This window comes from Dama dama, chromosome 24 (assembly GCF_033118175.1).
Source record: "Dama dama isolate Ldn47 chromosome 24, ASM3311817v1, whole genome shotgun sequence".
Classification (NCBI taxonomy): Eukaryota; Metazoa; Chordata; class Mammalia; order Artiodactyla; family Cervidae; genus Dama; species Dama dama.
The window spans coordinates 53,557,062-53,578,035 of record NC_083704.1 but is presented as its reverse complement, the minus strand read 5'-3'; the positions used below and the strand labels follow the sequence as shown (position 1 = coordinate 53,578,035).

The following is a 20,974-nucleotide window of genomic DNA, read 5'->3' as shown; positions in this document are numbered from 1 at the left end:
TGGAGAGGACACTTGAACCCGTGCCTTGCTCACCCTTGTCCCCGTGCCTTGCTCACCCTTGTCAGGGATAGGTGCTCTCTGGACCCAAATTGAACTAGAGTTTTCCTGCAGTGTGACCATTCTCTGCCTCAGACCCTCACCTCTTTCCTTCTTCCGCTCTTGACTTTTAAATTGGAGGATAATTGCTTTACAGTGTTGTGTTGGTTTCTGCCATACAGCAAAACGAATCAGTTTTAAGTATATATGTGTGTCTAATCCCCTCCCTCCGCCATCCCCATGATTTACGATGCTTCCCCCACAGGGAGAACTGCAGGCAACCAGTGGCTCCACCTGCAGTTCCTATCTGAGGTGTGGCTTAAAGGCAAAAACCAACGGAAGGTGAAATTTGCCTCATTGGTGGTTTGGTACTGTTCTGCATGTTCCTTCCTAAGGGACTGAGATCTTCGGCCTTGGCAGATAAAGAAAAGAGGGCTGATGTTTCCTTTGCCTCCTGGGGTGCTTCCCTAAGGGTGTGTTGTCAGGTCGACCAGGATGCTGCGCTCTCATGGCTGGCCCCCATCTCCACCCCAGAGACCTGTGGGTGGGTGCTCCCAAGGGCTGCTGGCAGAGTTCAGGGAGACTGGGGCTTGGCTGAGTTAATGACTAGAATAACTTTTTAGTGCTGCTTGACTTTTAGCCTTTTTTCCTGTAATGCACCAGCAGTCAGACTAGCCTACTGGTTAGGTGTTAGTTAGCAATCCATTTCAGCTGAGGCATGAAGCAGTTTACGAGCTGAGACCTCTGCCCTCCAGAGGCCCACTTCGGTGTGTGTGAGCCGTGTGGTGCCAGCCCAGCGGGGCTTCCTTTACTCTCCCCCGCTGAGTTTTAGCCATCTTGTTTACTTCACAGATTTGTCCTCACCTCAGCAAAGGGAGTAAAATCTCAGTTAACAAAGGCCTACAACAGAAACTGGGGAAACTCAAAGGAAGAGAGATACTAGGTCTCCTCCTTCTTGTGGGAAAGAAGGGGATGAGGTGGGGTGAGTGAAGAGGTTAAGAGCATTTGGTACTTTGCTTGGTGGGAACAGTTTAACCACAAGGCCAGCTGTCGAGGCCAGTGAAGCACCTGCTAACCCAGCCTCAGCTGCCCCCGAACTCCTAGGGTCCGTCCTCCTTGTGCTCCTTTAAGAAAACAGTAACGAGGGTCCCCCAGCCACAAGGATGGCCACAATGCTTTCACTCCTTAGGTCCATCAGCTCATGGCTCACAACACCCCAGGAGGGCCCCTAACACTCCAGCTCCCCCACATCTGTACTGGGGAGCTGCCTTCTTGCTTCAGAGCCCAGGATACCAGCGGGGGTGGGGGAGCGGCACGCAGTGGATGGTGCCTTGAGGAGCCCTCTTCCCCTGCGGGGCGAGCTGGAGACCAGGTTAGACGCTGACGAGGCTGCTCTTCTCCCAGAGCGCTTTGGGCAGAGCGCGCTCTCACCCCGTCTCGGGCTGCCTCTGGGAGGCATCTTCCCTGTTGCCTGGGCTACAGCTGCAAGGTAAGGAACCCCACCCCACTTCAGTAAAAGAGAACAGGGAAAGGCCATAAACAAGCAAAGACAGACTTGTAGTTTTATTTTGTATTTTTTTTTTTAAAATAAATACACTTTACATTAAAGAAAAAAGGCCTTTGATTTGTAATTTCCACATTGGGGAGAAAAGGAAGAAAAAAAGATTTTTGAAAAACTGAATCACAAAGAAAAATAGAGGGAGTGAACTTATATCCTAAGTTCCCTCAACTCCACAAAACCAATATCCACAATGACCTTGCTGCCCCCAAGCCGTGAAGGTGGGTGAACCTAGGCATTTACTCAGCAAACAAGCAGCGCCTCCTCCCCACCTCTGGCACAAAGGAAAACAAATTAACCTGACGGCATATGAGGCAACAAAACAGGTTAAAAAATCATATATTATATTTATAATAAAATATTCTTAATCCTTATCAATTTAAGAAACCACGATTTTCCTTTTCATTTAAATATGTGTGTAAAAATGCCTCTATATTGTTCTTTAGACATCATTTTCTTTTGTAGAAAATGAAGTACAGGGACAAGAGACCTGGTGGATATAAGTTCATACCCTCAGTTATAAATGCCTTTTTTTTTTCTTTTTAAAGTTTTATAAAAAACTATTTCTTGTTCTTTAAGTAAAGAACATTATACAAAGAAAATATATTGTGAAATAACCCCAGAGACATGTTTGTTTGTTTTTTTTTCCCTTGAGGAAAGATATGTCCATCCTAGGAGAAGGGGAAAGCAGAATAGGGCCTAACCCCTGTTGTCTTTTTGTGGTTGTTATTGTTCTTAGAAGGACTCTCAGATTCCAGTGAGACTCTAAACCATAATTCTCTGAATGCAGGGCCAGGGCATGCAGTTCCTTAATAGAGCCCTGGGAGAGAGGGAAGGGAAGATGTTCTGAATTAATCTGACTCAGTTTCTCTCCTGCCAAGAATCTCTTCCACGTCGTGCTGACTCCTCACTCATTTAGAGATAAGATGATGTCATCTTCCAAATCGGAGTTGTCAGAGCTGTCGGCTGAAAGGTAAGGAGAGACTAGATTACACACCAGGCTTCCAGGAGGAAAGCACCTGCATACACATTTATGCCTGAGCAAGGTTCGTTACCAGGTTCCAGAAAGAAGAAAACACTCCAATTAACTCCTTGGAGCTGGCTCTGGAGACCACTATTTTGGCAGTGGTGGTTACCCCTGGGGTCTCTTGCTTCCCTTTCAAAAGACTTGGCTCTGTGGTGCCATCTTGCTTCCTAGAGGTTCCTCCTGCCTGAAATTCAAGCCCTAAAGGGACAGGCAAGCCCCCTCTGAAGCTCTTGCCCTTGGTGCTTCAAGTGGCTGCAAAGGGGTGGGGCTGAAAGGGGGGGGGGGGGTGAATGAGCCCCAGGGGTCCTTTGGCCTCTGGAGTCCCTGGGCACAGGCTGCAAGCCCCCAGGACCCCTACAAAGGCAGGCTGATCCCAGTCAAAGATGACATTTCTGTTCAACTTCTCGGCCACTCTGTTCTCAGAAGACTTCATAAAGACACAGGTAGGCAACCTAGGATTCATTCCTCTGGAATTTCTAAATAGAATCTGCAGGGAATGTATTTCTAAAAAGATACAGGCCAGAGTGAGCAGCAATAGCAGAGAAGGGGTACCTAGAAGCTAGACCAGCAGGGAGTAGTGACACCTGAAAGGTGGCGCTGTGTCTCTGGCCTTTTGCCTCACCATCTGCCCACCAGCCAGCGAACAGACCACACGAATACCTCCGGAAGGATCGAGGAAGAGGTGAAAGTAGGTGCTAACAGAGAGAACCCTGAAAATGACATGGATACACTGTGTAACAGCACCTAGCTCTAACATTTACTGAGTGAAGGTAAAGAAAAGGTCTTCGGGCACAGTTTGACTGCTCACAGCTCAGGAAGCTGTGGGACAATTTTAACAAGGTTTTCAGGGAAGTAGGCCAACAGGTCCTGACAGCCCTGCAAATGCCCACAGGCCGTGGGGTTCCCACGAGGAGAGGGACAGCCACAATTCCAAAGAGTTCCTCGCTGGCCCTTTGCCAGGTACCTTACTCCTCTGGGGGACAGTTGAGGGAGAAGGGCATGTCCCCAAACCTTCACTCACTAGTCTCCTTTAGGAAGACAACTGAACTGGATAAAGTGAAACGGAGAAAGTGTGGCTGTGATAAAACGCAATCCTGAACGTAAGCAAAAGTAATGGCTGGAAAAACCAGTGTTCCTGGGTCTGGGCACAAGACGGCCTGACCTCATTGGTGAGGAGTGGGGAAGACGGGATAGAGACCAGACTATCGGACACGGCTAAACTACAACTATGCCCCTGCAGCTTCCTTGCTGAAACAGCTCCAGGAGGAGGTGTCAGAGGGAAGGGGGGGCCCAAGGACAGCACCGTGCCCTGGGCCCACGGCAGACCTGGGGAGAGCCCCCCTGTGTATGTGTGATCTGTGAGCCCACAATGCCAGACCCACCTGCCTGAAGCTATCTTAAGCATCAGCTGCGGAGCTATTAAGAATCTTAACTCATTACTGACCAGGAGATTTTTGCAGAAACTTGATGCCTGTAGCTGGCGATTTTTGGTTTGGCTGTCCAAAAATGATTTCCGTTATTTCACTAACACCTTGCAGGTTATTACATTTCAGTAGTTACACCTGTGTGTGTGTGTGACCTGCTCAGTCATGTCTGACTCTCCAACTCCACAGACTGTAGCCCACCAGGTTCCTCTGTTCATGGCGTTTTCCAGGCAAGAATATTGAAGTGGGTTGCCATTCCCTTCAGGACTTTCCTCACTCAGGGATCCCACATTACAGGCAGATTCTTAACCATCTCGAGCCACCAGGGAAGCACACCTGTAAATCTTTTCCATCCCATGAGTGTCATTTTCATTTTCTCTATCAGAGTCAAATCACTATGGATTTTTGTCTTTGTTGGTCTAATATCCATGCTGTCTGAATCAAAACTATATTCTGAAGACAAAACTATATATCATGAGACACTAGTATATATCACTTGAACAATCAGAGAAACTATCTGCATACAATTCACCCAAAAATGCAGTGTCATTTTTGAAAATTTTAACAGTAATAAATATGCATTTATAATATACAAGGCTGGGGGGGAAAAAACCTAACGGAGCAAAATGTGAATGATGATAATCCTAAGTTTTATAATGAACCCTTGATCTTTTTTTTTTTTTTCCCTTGATCATTTTTTTAAAGTGTGGAGCATTTTAAAGACTGGAGCATTTTAAAAGTCTTTATTGAATTTATTACAATATTGTTTCTGTTTATAATTTGGTTATTTGGCTAACAAGGCATGTGGGGTCTTGGCTTCCTGACCTGGGACTGAACTCACACCCCTGCATTGGAAGTATGGAGCCTTACCTCTGGATCACCAGGGAAGCCCCATCCCTTAAAATCTAGCAACTACAGATGGTGATGTTAATTCTATCCCTCTCTAAAAACATATTTATATGTCTCCGGTCAATAATGTGTCACATGTAAGGACTAAGTGTAGCTGGATGAGGAGAACACAACCTTCTTTAAGCAAATGACTCTCAGGTACAAGGTCTGACAGCCTTCAGGGGTCAGGCACCGATTTCCCCCCTTCATGGTCAGGTAAGGGACTTCTTTCTCTGCCTTTCTTAGCCTTTTCTCATCCTCCAGAACAGAAAGAGGAGTAGAGTACACACTTTGCACAAGCCATCGTGATGTCAGCACAATTCTAGAGCCCAGCTTGTCATCTGTAATGGCATTTTCACGTTATAGATACTCCCACCATGTTAAAGTAACATTCTCTGATCGACTCAGGGTTTCCCAGATTACCTCTTGGACTTGAAAGAAGGAATTTCCTAGAATAAACAATAAAGGCTTCTTTTAAGAAGCGGTAATTTTACAGACCAAATAAAAATGTATATTAACTGAAAATGGAAAGATTAGTAATACTCTTAGGTCAGTCAGGGGACTGACCTAATTTTAACTGAAGGGAAATAAATCTGTGCCCATGTGTCACAGGTAACAAAAATGTTCAGTAAAACTTTTCTTTTTATTCCCATCAACATTGTCATTCTTCCCTCGCTCCTTAGTCCCTCTTACCTGGCACTCTGACCATCGCTAGGGAAGAGAAGTCCTCCTTAACTGAATCACCTCAACCTCCAAGTACGAAAAAGTGTTAAGTGGCAAACAGCAGATGGGCAGATACATATAAGGCACACCCTCCCAGCCCCATAAAGCGTCCTCAAAATGCAACTTGGCCAAGAGGACTTAATGTAAGAAAGGCAGTCTCCTTTCAGTCAACTGCCTTCAATCCTAAAAACTTGATGTGTAAGATCCCAAAGAAAACAGATTCAGGTCACTGTGAAATAGGAGAATCACTCAGACACACACACACAACACATACACCCCTCACACCTACATACATAATGCCTTTCACCCCCAGCACCAAACACCAATGACTATAAAGACCAAACATCTACTATGAAGAGGACTGCATTTGTTGGGTTTAGACCAGCACGGTTAAATTGTCTGTGATGATGTAGATGTTCTGTATCTGTGCTATACGATACTGTAACGAGCACCTGGAATGTGGATGTGGAAATGAGGGACTGGACCTCTTAATGGCCTAGGTGGTTACTGGCTACCCGGTACCTACCGTGGCTGTGAGAATGCTGCCCGTGCGCTATGTGAACAGGGGCTGGATGTCACAGGTTACGCCCAGTCAGGCACCAGGAAGAACCAGGACCACAGCAAGCCCGAGTGTGTTCACAGTGACACACGTCACCAGTGATGCTGCCAAACATGCCCTCTTAAAACATGGGTATAGCTGCAGACCCCTGGGACTAGTAGCTGGTTTACTCAGGGCCCATTAGTATACTTGAGGGGACAATCTGACTTCAGAGACATGTTCTAAGCAGGAAGGACAAGCAAAACTGGAGCCTGTTCTGTAAAACGTAGAATGAGAATTTGTCCCCCAGCCTTTAGGAGGGAGTAGGCAAAAGCAGAAAGTAGGCACTCCAACCTAGAACAGAGGCACATGGTTCATTTACACCTTGTCTCTGGCTGCGCTCACACTGCAAAGGCAGAGATGAGTAGAGAACAGAGAACAGCCCACAAAACCCAAATGATTTACTGTCCAGACTTTACAGAAAGTACTGACCCTTGTTTAAACGAGGTAAGAGACATCTGGTGACAGACATCAAGACAGGGACACAGTGGAACAGAGACATGAAACTACTCTTCCGCAAGGGCCTGGGCGGTGACTCGTTCCGGGCGCAGAACCCTGGCGCGGCTGCCCTCGGGGCTGGGTGGGCACAGGAAAGGGCCCTTCCCCAGCTGCCCAGGCTCACAGCGAGCCCCAGACTTACTGTCCCCCAGGATCAGTTCCACTTCCTCGTCTGCATCGGAGTCTTCGTCCTCCGCGTCCTCCCCCTCCTCCAGGAGGTTGGCCAGCTCCTCGTCGGAGGGTGAGAAGTCGTTGTCCCCGTCCTCCCCCGCATTCTCGTTGTTGTCATCCTCCTCGAGCTCGGCCTCCAGCAGCTGGTCCGTGTCCAGCTCATCCAGATCGTCGGTGTCGTCATCGTCCTCGTCGTCGTCTTCTTCCTCCTGCTCTTCCTCTTCCTGGTAAGAAAGCATGAGTCCATTAGCCGAGACACCAAGACCCAGTCCACCTTGGCCACACAGGGAGTCTCTCCCCAGCTTCCCGAAGGACAGCACTGGGAGCAAGCAGTAGAGAGCGTGGTGATCCAGGTTTTAGCACAGACTTGACTCGTCAGTGAAGGCTGAGACAGGCGCACACAGGTCCCCCAAGATACGAAGGACTGCTGGCCGCCCTCAAAGGCAGTGCTCGTCACACAGCCCTTCCCCAAGAAACAGGTAACACACTTCACAGAAGTCTCTGCCATCAATATTCTATGTTTCTAACTAATAATAAACCCAAAGGGGCTCTTCTCTCTTTCTTGCATCAACCAAACCAAATGAAATCAGTTGAGGTACTGGAATAAAAGGTTCTACCTGGAATCTAAAAAGCAGTGCTTTAATAAAACAAGACAAACACAGGTGAGTCACTGGCTCCTAAGCCCTTTCAGTCCTTGTCCTCAATCTTATAATCACGGGCAAACCTGACACCGCTATCACAAGCATCCCATGATCTGAATATCCAACAAAATAGACTTTTACCATGTATATAACCCTAAGATACAGTATTTTCTGTTAAGCCACACACTACCCCCCAGTATGCAAGAGAAACTGTCCATACTTCATTCTTAAGAGCTCTTCCCAAAGGTAAGAAGATACCAGAAAACCAATGAAATGCTTGGCTCTGGGAACCCTGGGCTCTGGAAATGATACACTCTGGCATCTGCCGCATTTCAGTTTTGCACCAAAATCCAAACTGTTTCCCTTCAACCAAGAGAGGACACAAAGACACCTCTGCTTTCCGAGGGATGGCAGCTGTTTCCAACATTCAATCACTAATCCTGCTGCTCGAACATCAACTGTGAGCATTGCCAGCAGCAACAGGATTCTAATTCCTGCAGTAATAAAATACAAGATTCACTGAACCAGAGCCTAATGAAAGTCACAACAGAACAAGCCATACACAGCAGAAAAAATATTTTTAAAACATGTTTGAAAGTGCTGCTTCATGCCAATCACTTAAAAACCAAGTACGCAGCTTATCCCGCCACTGGTGCTCACCAGCTGTCACGTGAGCCAGGCTCACATTCGGCACCGCGGCTCCGCTCTATGAACCTCTGATAACCGGAGCCACCACTGAGAGACTCTTTGATTTACTGTGTGGCCACTGATGGAGACTTTTCAACAATTTCTGGCCGCTACACGGGAAAAACTTTAAATACCCAGTATTTCTGGTGCCTGTACAAACACGGTCCATACTGGAGTGTGCATGTGTGTGTGTGTGTGTGTGTGTGCGCGCACGTGCACGTGCACGTGCTGGAAGAGTGTGTGTGTGGGGGGGTGCCTGTATAAACACATTCCATACTGGAGTGTCTGTGTGTGTGTGTGTGTGTATGAATACTGGGAGTGTGTGTGGTGCCTGTACAAACACGTTCCATACTGGGGTGTGTGTGTGAACAGAACCCAGGAGAGTGTGTGTGTGTGTGTGAACAGAACCCAGGAGTGTGTGTGTTTGTGAACAGAACCCAGGAGTGTGTGTGTGAACAGAACCCAGGACAAGTGTGTGTGTGTGCGCGCACACACGCGTGCTGGAGTGTGCGTGGGGGGGGGGGTGCCTGTACAAACACGTTCCATACTGGACTGTCTAATGTGTTTGTGTGTGTACAGAACCCAGTGTGTGTGTGCGCACACACACACACACGTGCTGGAGAGTGTGTGTGTGTGTGAACAGAACCCAGGACGACCTGCAACCCTTGCTGAACAGCCTTGCCACACATCACCTACTTAGCATGAACAGCTACTTAGCATTTATCCACTGGAAATGAACTGACAGTGCTTGGAGGCAGTAAAAATAAACTGATGCACGGACAAGCTTCTGGCCCCAAGTACATCAGCTCATACAAATAACTGCGAAAGGAGAGAAGGGTCAAAATTCAGGGAACTAATTCAAAGTGTTCACCAGATTACAAACTCTCGCCCCGCTTTTTCCAGGCATGTTTTCAGGGCCTTGGCCAAAATTAGTTCTAATTCATCAATAAAGTACCACAGTTAAAAACAGTACATTAAAAAAGAGTATCCAGGGCCCTGTTTCTTAGGCTCTGGAATAGAAGATATGTATGTTATTCCACATACAGATAGTACTATTTCTGATTCACAAGTGGCTATGTAGTGAATGATACACACACTCACCCCGTCTTCAGAGTACATGACAGGAAAAGACGCCCAGGCTTTGGGATCCAACAAGCATGAGTTAGAATCCTGGCTTTGCCAATTATGTGTTGTATGAACTTGGGCAATTTATATAAACTTTAAGTGTCTCAGGATGGCATAACTTTTAAAGGCCCGCAGTTGAGTAAATAAAAGGGTAAATTGTTCACACAGGCATCTGTTACCCAGCAAGGAATATCGATCTTCATTTCTAAAAACATCAAAGCTCAGCTGATCCAGGAGAACTAAGAAAAAGCTCAAAAATCAAGAGCAATTCTAGAAAATAGGTCAACCAGTCTATTCACCATTCCAGATTCTTCCAGGAGCCTACAAACCCAACCTTAATCTTGTAGCAGAATAATTTATATTTCTTCATCCCAGAAGGCCATGATGACAGATGTGACCATAACAGGAAAAGGGAAATGAACGGGAAGGAGAGATCTACCTGAACGTCCAAACACATCACTTAGTCATTTATACTCTGGATTTAATGGCCAATGCTTTAACATTTATTTTGTTACACGTGGATATGACCATAAGCTCACTTTCTAACTTTTAAATCTGAAACCTGGAGCATGAAACAGAAGCTCAGAGGATCTATCCAAAATGCTGTGGTAAAATCTAATCCTGTGGTTGAACCCAAAAGAGAGTTGAGGAAGCAATTTTAAGAGCATTCTTGCAGGTTTCAGTACCTGCTTTGTAAAATGAGGCCCTCACCTTCGTATCTACAGAATAAAGCTTCCACTAATTGAGTGGTCACAAAAGTGATCCAAAAATTATTACTTAATGAAAGAAACAATCTTGCTAGAATCCTGACTCAACTCCAGCCACATTTAGATCAAGGAGTATTGTTTTAATTCCCTAAGACCTCTCTTTCAGGGCTTAGAAACACGAATTCAGGGCCAGGCTGTTTTTAAACTAATAAATTGTACAGAAAGAATTTCAAAGCTCTTTCCTTCTGGGTTCCATCTTAAGTCAATTTCATGGTTACCCAAAAGCCCCAAACCTGCAGATAAACCAGCCCACTCCCCTCCTGTTCAGGGAGCGGATTAGCTGGTGTGCACTCCCTCAGGTGTCCCCTCCAGCCAAGCATGGGTGTTTCCTGACTCAACCCTAGTGTGAGAAAGAAGCCAGTCTCCCTTCCTGTTCCTGACCTCAGTCCAGCCCAGATCTTTATTGCCACACTGCACCTTTCTCATGCCCACTCCACTCACAACCACTCTCACATTTGTCTACACTAGCTTCTCATCTCTGAAGAGATTCAGCTTCCCCAAAGCTAAACTTATCAATCCACACAGGCTTCAAACTCTTTCCACCTACAGACTTTTGAAAAAGGTAACCTGAACCCTCCCTCCTGGCCTCCAGGTCCTCAACTTGCTCACTCATCTACTCCTTCAGTCTTCCATTCCTCTAACACTTGACAGTCAGCTTCTGCCCACAGCACTCCACAGGAAATGATCTGTGCCCTGGAGCCAGGCTGCCTCGAAGAATCCAAACTACTGGCACTGTGTTTGACTGTGGGCAATCAACTTAGCCACATAGGGTTGTTGTTAGAATTTAATGTGGGGAGGAGAGGATATATGTATGTAACCTCCTTGGAAAGTGCCTGGCATATACTAAGTGGTTGGTAAGCCTGCTGCTATTGTAGTAACCAGAATCTTCCTAAAGGAACATGAAGGCTTGAACAGCCAACCACAGGGCTTCTCTACAGTGACCGACGCTGACCAGTACTGGCCTCTGCACTGGGCTGCCAATCTTGACCTCATCCTGACCAAACCTCCTAGGCATAAAGGTTCCTACAACTTAAAATTTACTTCTGCCTTCATATTCCCTTTAAGTCATAAATCCTGAAACTCCCATTAGATAGCTCTACCCATCTGTACCAGAGAAACTTACTTCTGAAACTGAGCTCCAAGCACCTTCTAAACCTAGCACCTTTCCCACACCTCTCCCAGTGACCGATGAAGTCTCAAACAGCGGCCTCTTTCCCGCCTTGGACAGCTCAACACCCAGTTAACTTCCACCACCTACAGACAGGGGCGCCCAGCACTCCTCTCGCTGCACTCACCTACTGCATTCTCCCTGCTCCTGTCTACCTGCAATCTCTAAATCTCTGTGGTCTTATCCCTTCCCAGATTAAAAAACCCAGGAGAGCTCCATAATGCTGCCCAGGCTGCAGAATTACAACAGAAGCAGTGATTACTAAACAACCATTTAATGCCAACTTCTCTAAATAAATCTTAATTTCTTGTTACAGGACATGATTTAATTACACTAGTGGTTCCTATTCATGTATGGCCATCAGAATGTGTATTTTGGAGAACGGGGAAAGTTCTCCAAAGTAAACATGCCTAAACTCCACCCAGCTTCCAGGCTGACAGAACCAATCTTTACAAATGAGGCTTCCACAGGAGGGTTTTGGAAGGGTTCCCCAAGAATTGTGGCATGCACCGTAAGGAAGAACCACTTAACAAAATGGTTCTAAGTCGGCCGCTGGCTCTGAGTCGCACTTTTCTGTAGTAATATATCCTACTCCTAATGACAGAACCAAAAAGGTGAATACAGGCATACCTTGTCTTTCTGCGATTATGCTCTGCAGATACTGTGGTTTCTTCGTGTTTTAAAACAAACTTCCGGTTTGAAGCAACCCTGTGTCGAGCAAATCTACCAGCACTGTTTCTCTAACAGCATTCGCTCACTTCATGTCTCGTCCCACATTTTGTAATTCTCAGAATTTCAAACTTTTTCATTATTATTAAATTGGTTACAGAGATCTGTCATCAGTGATCTTTGATATTACAACTACTATTCACTGAAGGCTCTGATGATGGTTAGCATTTTTTGCCAATAAAATAAATTAAGCTATATACACTGTTCTTTTTAGATACAGTGCGCACTGTTGAGACACAGTGCAGTGTGAACATAACACTTATCTGCACTGAGAAACCAGAACACCTCATGTAACTGTGATACTTACTGCACCACTGGCTTTAATGCAGGAGTATGGAAGTGAACCCACAGTATCTCCACGGTATTCCTCCACCGGTACTACCACTGACCTGCCCTCCTCCTCTCAAAGCTGTCTTGCTCTCTAGGACTTAGTATGGGTTTTTAATTAGTACAGCATTTGTCTCTAAACCATTCAACATTCTTTTTAAATAGATGTCTATTTTTCAAGAGAAATAGCTTTTAGTCTGTAATGCCTTCAAAAATATAACGAATCTCTTAGAAAACCAAATCTCTGGTCCTACTTTAAAAACTGTTTCTGTGAAAACTAGGATTGCTTTTTCAAAAATACAATTAAAACCTAAGCCTACTGTCCTGACACGTCAACATGTCATATTTGCAAAATTTAAACTTGTTTCTCCTTCTGACACTTGTTCTTGGTGTTAACAATCCTTAAAAGCTATAGATTCACTTCAGGATCATAAAAACGCTTGTGTTTTTCTCTCCTCACCAGCAGAATCTAATTCGCCTACATTTTAAATTTCTTAGGGTGGGCGGAGGGAGCTTTTCAGGAAGCCCTGACCAAGCTTACCACAGGTGTGTATCAGTAAAGACTCTTACCATCCGCTTCTAGGCAGTGGAGAACACACAGGAAGCCCAGCACAGTGTGTCCCAGATTCCAACACGGAGTGGAGAAAAGAAAGCATTATTCCCTTGTTTTGTTTTGTTAAAGAAATTTAAGATTAACTATAATTAGTTGAAATGTATTGGCTTTTCAAAATCTAGGAACAATGGAACAATGACCAATTCTAATTCTTGGTTTTATAATTTTCCTAAAAGCCAACATCAAAGTTGACAGAATTGATCTTTTTAAAAAAAAAGAACACATGTACCAAATTTGGATAATACGAGTTTTAGCAAGTGAGTAGCTTATCTCTGCTTTCATCAAATGCCTGAAGACTGGCAAACTAGTCGCCTCAGGAATCAAATATTTACATGTTTTAATTCAGCAACACAGTGGTACAGTTCACCCTTTGTTAATCTCCAAGCTTATTTAAACATAAAGCAAAAGACAACCATTTTTATGGTATGTAAATTATATCAATAAAGCTTTTTCAGTATATGTGCTGCCGAAGCGAGAACCAATAAAGCTTTTTCAATCAATAAAAACCATTTGTATGGGCACCTTATGCTGGACCATCTTAGCACGCGGCAGCTGACCAAGCTTCTAAGTTTATTTTGCTAAGGTGAAAAGGCAAATTCAAAGGTGCCAGTCACAGGTGCCTGCACCCCCGAGCCATGTAAGTCATACCTGGAACATCTGAGAAGACCTAAGAGCAGATATCTGGACTAGGACAAAATTTTGAATAGCAAATGACATATGAAAATGAAGTCTCCAGTTTTAAAATCAGACGAAACAAAGGAAAATGAGTTTAAAAAAAAAAAATCAACCTGATACATGTAAGAGGTGATGAGAAATCTGAACACCTTAAGTGTTCCTCTGTGGTGATCTCTTGCTTCCACACCCTGCCACCCAAGATTCGCTTCTCATCTATCACTCCACCTCTGCAAGAAGAATGAGGCCAATCCCAGTGACAGCCCCCCAGCATCCACAGTACTTAGCTTCTCTTTTCTTGATCTTCTCCTCAAACACCTCAGACACCAGGAATCACATGGACCCACCTGAAAGCTCCTAAAGAAGACTGCTGCCCACTCTTTTGTAAACTGCAAGGACGTGGAAGAGCAGGGATAATGGTATTGATAAATAACTTCAGATAAACCCAGTTTTGCTGCACATTTACAGTTCAACATGTAAAATCCAGGAAGACTGAGACGAAACTGCTATGTGCAGTGATCTACAGTGATGGGGGTAGTGACGAGTGAACAAGAACATGAGTCTGCAGCCACCTGTACCAACAGGCGTAACTAATACACCAACTACAGCTCGACACCACCACCTTCTGTACCTACTCAAGAATAAACTACATCCTGACCCATGGCAGCTAAAGTGGAAAAGAACATGCATTAGGGAAGGTGGTGTCTAAGAAGCAGAAGGCCACAAGAATAAAAGGCCAGTCACTATTAAAACCCGACTCAAAGCAACCACACAACATCTGGAGCATCTAATACTACTTGCAAGCTCTGGTACCAAGAAATACTAGCAACACGTACAAGTTAAGTACTGCTGAAGTCAAGAAAACATGAAGATCCATGTCACAAATAAACCCAATAAATTAAATAAAAAAATAAATCCATGTGAAGATCTCTCCCTTTCACCCAAATCTCATAAATGAGGTTTAAACACTGCAGGACCCTCTCATCCATGACACCAAGAACAGGCATGCAGCCCAGAAAGCATTACCAGAAACCTTTGTGTTACAGGGATTTTCTGGCTGCATTTGGTGAAGTGGTTTAAACTCTGGAGCCTAATCATCCTTTAAAATAAATTCACCATTTAAGAGCCAGAAGCCTGAAGTTGCCACTCCACCTTAACAAGTAAAAAGTTGAACAAACTAAAAAAATCAGTAACTCTTACATTTGATAAAGAAGTGGGGTGAGAGGGCAAACCATTGCCCCTAAAATTGGAAGGACCAACATGCAAATACAGAGAATTACAACTTGCCACAGCATAAACCCAGAAACACAAACTTCCACAAGAACCAGTGCAAAGGTAGGAAAACCTGAACTACAAATGACCAGTGGCTGAAGAGAGTTCTGAGCAATGAAAGATATTATAGGTTTTACCTCTAGGAGCTTGACCTGGTTCTCAGGGTGAATGTTAGAGAAAAATTCCCTTGTGCCCCTGGGAGGGGGGAAGGGGAAAAATAACATGAAATACATCAGAATTCTGCTCTTCCTAAGGAGGACTGCCCTCAGGAGAAACTATCTAACCAGAGCCTGAACTGCTGGGGGAAGGCCATCTGTACTACAGATGTGTAAAGTTCACAGTATAGAGGTAGAGACTCATTAAAAGACTAGTTATAAGACCATAAAATGCTTTCCTTCCTCCACATCTTACCACATTACTAAAGGCCAACAACAGTTTTTTTATCCAGCACATCATGTCCAGTATGATAAGACATACTAAAGACATACTAAAAGAAAAGACATACTAAAAGAAAAGAAAAAAGTTTAAACAGACAATGTAAGTAAGCATCAGAAACAGACTCAGATGTGGGAGGGATTAACAGACCAGGAATTTAAAACTTCTATGGTTAAGAAGTTAAGGGTTCTCTAATGGACAGCATGCAACGATAGATGGACAACAGAAGCAGAGAATGGAAATTCTAAGAAGGAACCAAAAAGAAATGCTAGCAATCAAAAACACTGACAGAAGTGAAGAATGCCTTTGATGGGCTTTATTAGCGGATGGACACTGCTAAGGAAAGAATCTCGGAGCGTCAAGATATCTCAGTAGACACCACCAAAACTCAGAAGGAAAGAAAACAAAGTGAAAAACACTGAACAGAATATCCAATAACTGTGGGATGACTAGAAAAGCCATAACATACAGGTAATGAGAATTCTAGGAGAAGAAAAAAAGGAACAGAAGAAATGCTTGAAATAATAACTGAAAATGTCCCCCAAATTAATGGTGGTCAGAACCCAAACCAAAGATCCAGGAAGCTCTGGAGAGAATAAATGCCCCCGAACCCCACACCTAGTCACATCATTTTTCAATTACAGAAAGTCAAAGATAAAGAAAAAATCCTGAAATAAGCCAGAGACAAAGAACACCTTACCTATAAAGGAACAAAAAATTACATCCCACATCTCCTCAAAAACCATGAAAGCAAGAGTAGAGTGGAATGGAATATTAAACACGTTCAGAGACCAAAACCACCAACCTGTAGCTTCATACCCAGTAAAGGTGTGCTTCATAAGTGAAGGGGAGTTACTTTTTCAGATAAACAAAAACTGAGAAATTGTTGCCAGTACACTTGTTTTGCAATAAAATGTTAAAAGAAATTTTTCAGAGAGAAGGAAGGTAAGGTTAAAAACTCTGGAGGGAGAGCACTGGAGAAGGAGTAAGTGAAGGTAGAACAAACATTTTTCTTAATTGATCTTTGTAGTAACAGTAGTTTGTTCAAAATAGTAATACCAACAATGTATTCAATTACGCATGCTTCTATGTAAGTGAAATGAATGACAGCAATGAAACAAGGGACAGGAGGAAAGAATTAGGACTACGTATTTTGTTATCCTAAGTTACTCACACTATTCATGAAGAGCTACAGTGTTATTTGAAAGGAGACTTGGATTACCTATAAATGTATATTACAACCTCTAGGGTAACCACTAAAGAAAATTAAAAAAAAAAAAAAGTATAACTAATATACTAATAAAGAAGAGAGGGGAATCCTATGAATACTCAGTGAAAACCACAAAAAGGAATTCCCTGGCAGTCCAGTGGTTAGGACTCTGCTTTCACTGCTGTGAGTTCGATCCCCTGGTTGGGAACCTAGGATTCCACATGCCATGCGAAAACAAAGGAAGGAAAGGAACAGGGGAGGAGGGGAGGAAGGAAGACAAGAAAGCTTAGAGTTATCAGAGACGAAGAAAGGCATTATATGGGATGTAATCAAACTATTTATATGCTTTTGCACAGCAGAATAAACCATAAACAAAAAGACAACCTACAGACCCGGAGAAAATATTTGCAAACAATGTGACCTATTTCCAAAACATATAAAACAGCTCATACAACTCAATATCAAAAAACCCAATCAAAAAGTTAGCCGAACACCTTAATAGACATTTCTTCAAAGACATACAGATGGCCAATAGGCACATAAAAAGATGCTCAATATCACTAATTATTAGAGAAATGCAAACCAAAACTACAATGAGATATCACCTCACACTGATAAGAATGGCCATCATCAAAAAGTCTACAAATAATAAATGCTAAATAAAGAGGGTGTGGAGAAAAGGGAACCCTCTTACACTGCTGGTAGGGATGTAAGCTAGTGCAGTCACTATGGAAAACAGCGTGAAAGTTCCTTTAAAAACTAAAAATTGAGTTACCATATGATCCAGCTATCCCACTCCTGGCATATATCTGGAAAAGATGAAAATTCTAATTTAAAAAAATATACATGTGCCCCAATGTTCACTCATAGCAGCACTATAGCCAAGACATAGAAGCAGCCTGAATGTGGCCATCAAAAGATGAAAGAACAAAGACAGGGCACGTGTACCTGATGGAGCATTACTCAGCCACAAAGAAGAGTGACACACGCAATCTGCAGCAATACAGTAGGATAATCTCTAGTTCCATCTAAGTGAAGTCAGTCAGAGAAAGACATCATATGAACTATGGTGTCACTTATATGTGGAATCTTAAAAAAAGATACAAACGAACTTATTTACAAAACAGACTCACAGACACAGAAAACAAATTTATGATTACCAAAGGGGAAAGGATGGGGCGTGAATTAGGAGTTTGGGATTAACAGATACACACTCCTATATAAAGACAGATAAATAACAAGGGCCTACTGTATAAGCACAGGGAACTACATTCAGTATACTGTAATAACCTCTAATGAAAAGACTTTTATACAGTATATATAACATACTATAATATATAATTATATAAATTATATAAATAATGTAAATACATATACCACTAAATATGTAAATATAATACAAATGTATAATACATATATCACTGAATATCACTTTACTGTCCACCTGAAACTAACACAACTCTATAAATCAACTATACTTCAATTAAAAACAAGAAAAACCTCCAAGACCTAAATTCCTTTCCACTCAAAAAGAACTTAAACCATACTTTTTGATTATTCAACTAAAGAAATAAAAGTCTATTAATATTTTAAGTAAGTACATAGTGAGACCGCTACACACCTATTAAAAAGGCCAAAATGGAAAACACTAACCGTCCCTAATGCAGGTGAGCACATGGAGCAACAGGAACTCTCCCTCACTGACGGCAGAAACGTAAAACGGTACAGCCGCTTTGGAAGTTTTTTACAAAACTAAACATACGTTTATCATACAATCCAGAAACAGCACTCCTTGGTGTTTACACAAAGGAGCTGAAAACTGATGTCTACATAAAACCTGTGCATGGTGCACAATGAGTTGATTTTTTGTTGTTGAGGTATAGTTATACAAGAGCTCTATTCTGAAGTGCCAAAACTTTATTCAAATTATGCCAGATAAACTGTGATACATCCAAACAATGGAATACCATTCAGCATTAAAATGAAATGAGTTACTAAGTCAGGAGAAGACACCAAACAAACTTAAGTGCTTATTACTCACTGAAAGAAGCCAAGCTGAAAAGGCAACATACTGCATGATTCAACTATAAGACACTCGGGAAAGGGCAAAGCTATGGAGACAGTAAAAAGATCAGTGGTTGTCAGGGGCTGGGGGAGGGAGGAATGAATCAGTGCAGCACAGGATTTTTGGAGCGGTGAAACTACTCTGTACAATACTACAATGGGGATAGCATCACTATACCTTTGTCCTAACCACAAAATGTCCTCACCAAGATTGCACCTTAATGTAATCTATGGACTCTGGGTGATACTGATGTGCTGAAGTAGGTTCACCAGTTGTGACAAATGTACCACTGTGATGTGGGATGTTGTGAATGGAGGAGGCTGTGCACACAGCAACAAGGTATTTATGGGAAAACTCTGTACCTTCTGCTCAGTTTTGCTGTGAACCCAAAACTGCTCTAAAACCTAAAGTCTATCCAAGAAAAAACAAAACTTTTGTACTAAGGATGTCATTTTCAGTAACGTGCTTAATAAAGTAATATTTCCATGGTATCCAAGAAGAATCCTAACTCTCTTCATCTGTGCATGAGGACAGGGGAAGACAAAGCTAGCAAACTGCCCCTAACAGGGCCTCCCACAGAGGGAGGCACTGGTGCCTCCGGGCCAAGAAGCAAGGCCTGCAGAAGGCTCTGCCCTGATCCCACAGTGACCACTAACCCCAATACATACAAGTCTCCTTCTCCTCACTCTGCTCAGAAACCCGTTTCTTGAGATTATGAATTATCTCTAAGCGCTAATAAAATCTATACTTAGCCAAGTTGGAACATTCTACTGGAGACAGTGCAGATCAAGAGAGCACACACAGAAGACTATAAGGTGAATCCGTTTTAGCTTGTTGACCCAGGTGACAAGGTTTACTCAGGAGGTTCATAACCTATAAAGCCCAATAGTGGAACACACACCTGAATCTCAAATTGGCACAACAAATTGCCCTTGCTTAGTCAGTGCTAAGTCCTGTCAGAAAAAAACATGAGTCATCAGCCCGTAGTATCAGACTCGCATCAAAAAAATACTCTTAAAATTACACTTTCAAAAATTTTACTCAAAAATTATTTTAAATCTAAAGTACAAGATGCTGGGGAAGGATGCCAACAGAAAGCTATTCTCTGAGCCCTAAGCTCATTGAGCGTGATTTACCAAAGAACCAGGGAGGGATGAGGATGAGAGCAACAGCAGAGCAAATAGGAAGAAGTGTGTGGCCTTTAAAGAGGATATAGAGCACCAAGACCAAACACCACCACAGTGGAAGAAAAAACGGAAATGAATCCAAGATCTGGAAAAAAGACATTTTATCTATTTTATTATCTACAACAAGAAAGTAAAACTCCAGTCATTCATTTTCAACTTTATATCACTCAGCAATAAATATTTCTCAGATTTGTCTAAAGAATCAGGCCAAGAAAAAGAATGTAGTGTGAGCCTAGTAGACAGGAAAGAGCTGCTGAAACTCAGTAGTTTGAGAAACTCTTCATAAATGGCATCAACTGACATACCACACAGATAAGCACCTAGCATAACACGAGGATAAATTAAAATCCCCTATGAAAAAGGAAAAGTTAAGATTCTGTGTGACATGATACCATCTACTCACATTTTATACATGTTTAACTCAAAAACATCACTATTTTCCCTCTATCTGCAAGCTCCTTCTAAACTTTGAAAACAGGTTATGGCATAGAACTGAGAAAATGCAAACCAGAACTTTACGGAGATTAAGCCATTTGTGCGATACAGCTCAGCAGAGTGACGTTTCTGTTGTGTACTGACAATAAGAAAATGGGCGCCTGTCAATACTGAAGCCAGACAAGGCACTGGTTCTGATGGTGAGTTCAAGGAAACCTCTAAAACAAAATCAGAGATTGCTGACCTGCAAATTAATCTATAAAGGCAACTCACAGGATCATCAGGTACTGGTTAAAGTCTTATAATAAAAATCTGCGTTCTTCTGAAGAGTTTCAATGATCAAGGACACATGACAGGCCTTGAGAATATGCCAAGAGGTTGCAAACACCCCTATAGCAAAAATCTCTAAAAATAAATAAAGAAAAAAACCCTATGGCTAAAAGCAGAAGTGCACAGTATCTATAAGCAATATTCAGCAGAAAGAAATTTCCAAGACAACTGACCTGGTCCTCCTCTTCGTCCTCATCCTCTGCCAGACGCTGCCTGCCCACCTCATACAGCCTGCACACGGTGTCCATGTTCAGCGCATCCATGCTGCCTTGGTTCTGGAATGGGGACACCAGTCCACAAGGAGAAGTTAGTTTTCAGAAGCCCACATCCACATCTCAGTTATGACAGACCCTCAGAGAGGGAAAGAAAAACATGAAGAGAAGGCCTG

At 43.1% G+C, this 20,974-nt stretch overlaps 1 protein-coding gene across 2 annotated transcripts in view; it reads right to left on the bottom strand.

Annotated features, from left to right (window-relative positions):
* Positions 1–1,584: 1,584 nt before the first annotated feature.
* DCAF1 (DDB1 and CUL4 associated factor 1) overlaps positions 1,585–20,974 on the bottom strand; it is a 95,785-nt gene continuing 76,395 nt past the window's right edge. For both annotated transcript variants that reach the window (XM_061128485.1, XM_061128484.1), the window contains 3 exons: positions 20,760–20,861; positions 6,895–7,147; positions 1,585–2,560 (listed from right to left, as the gene is read on the bottom strand). In XM_061128485.1, coding sequence (XP_060984468.1) covers positions 2,502–2,560; positions 6,895–7,147; positions 20,760–20,861 — 414 coding nt within the window. In that variant the 3' untranslated portion in view covers positions 1,585–2,501. The remainder of the gene's footprint in view (positions 2,561–6,894; positions 7,148–20,759; positions 20,862–20,974) is intronic.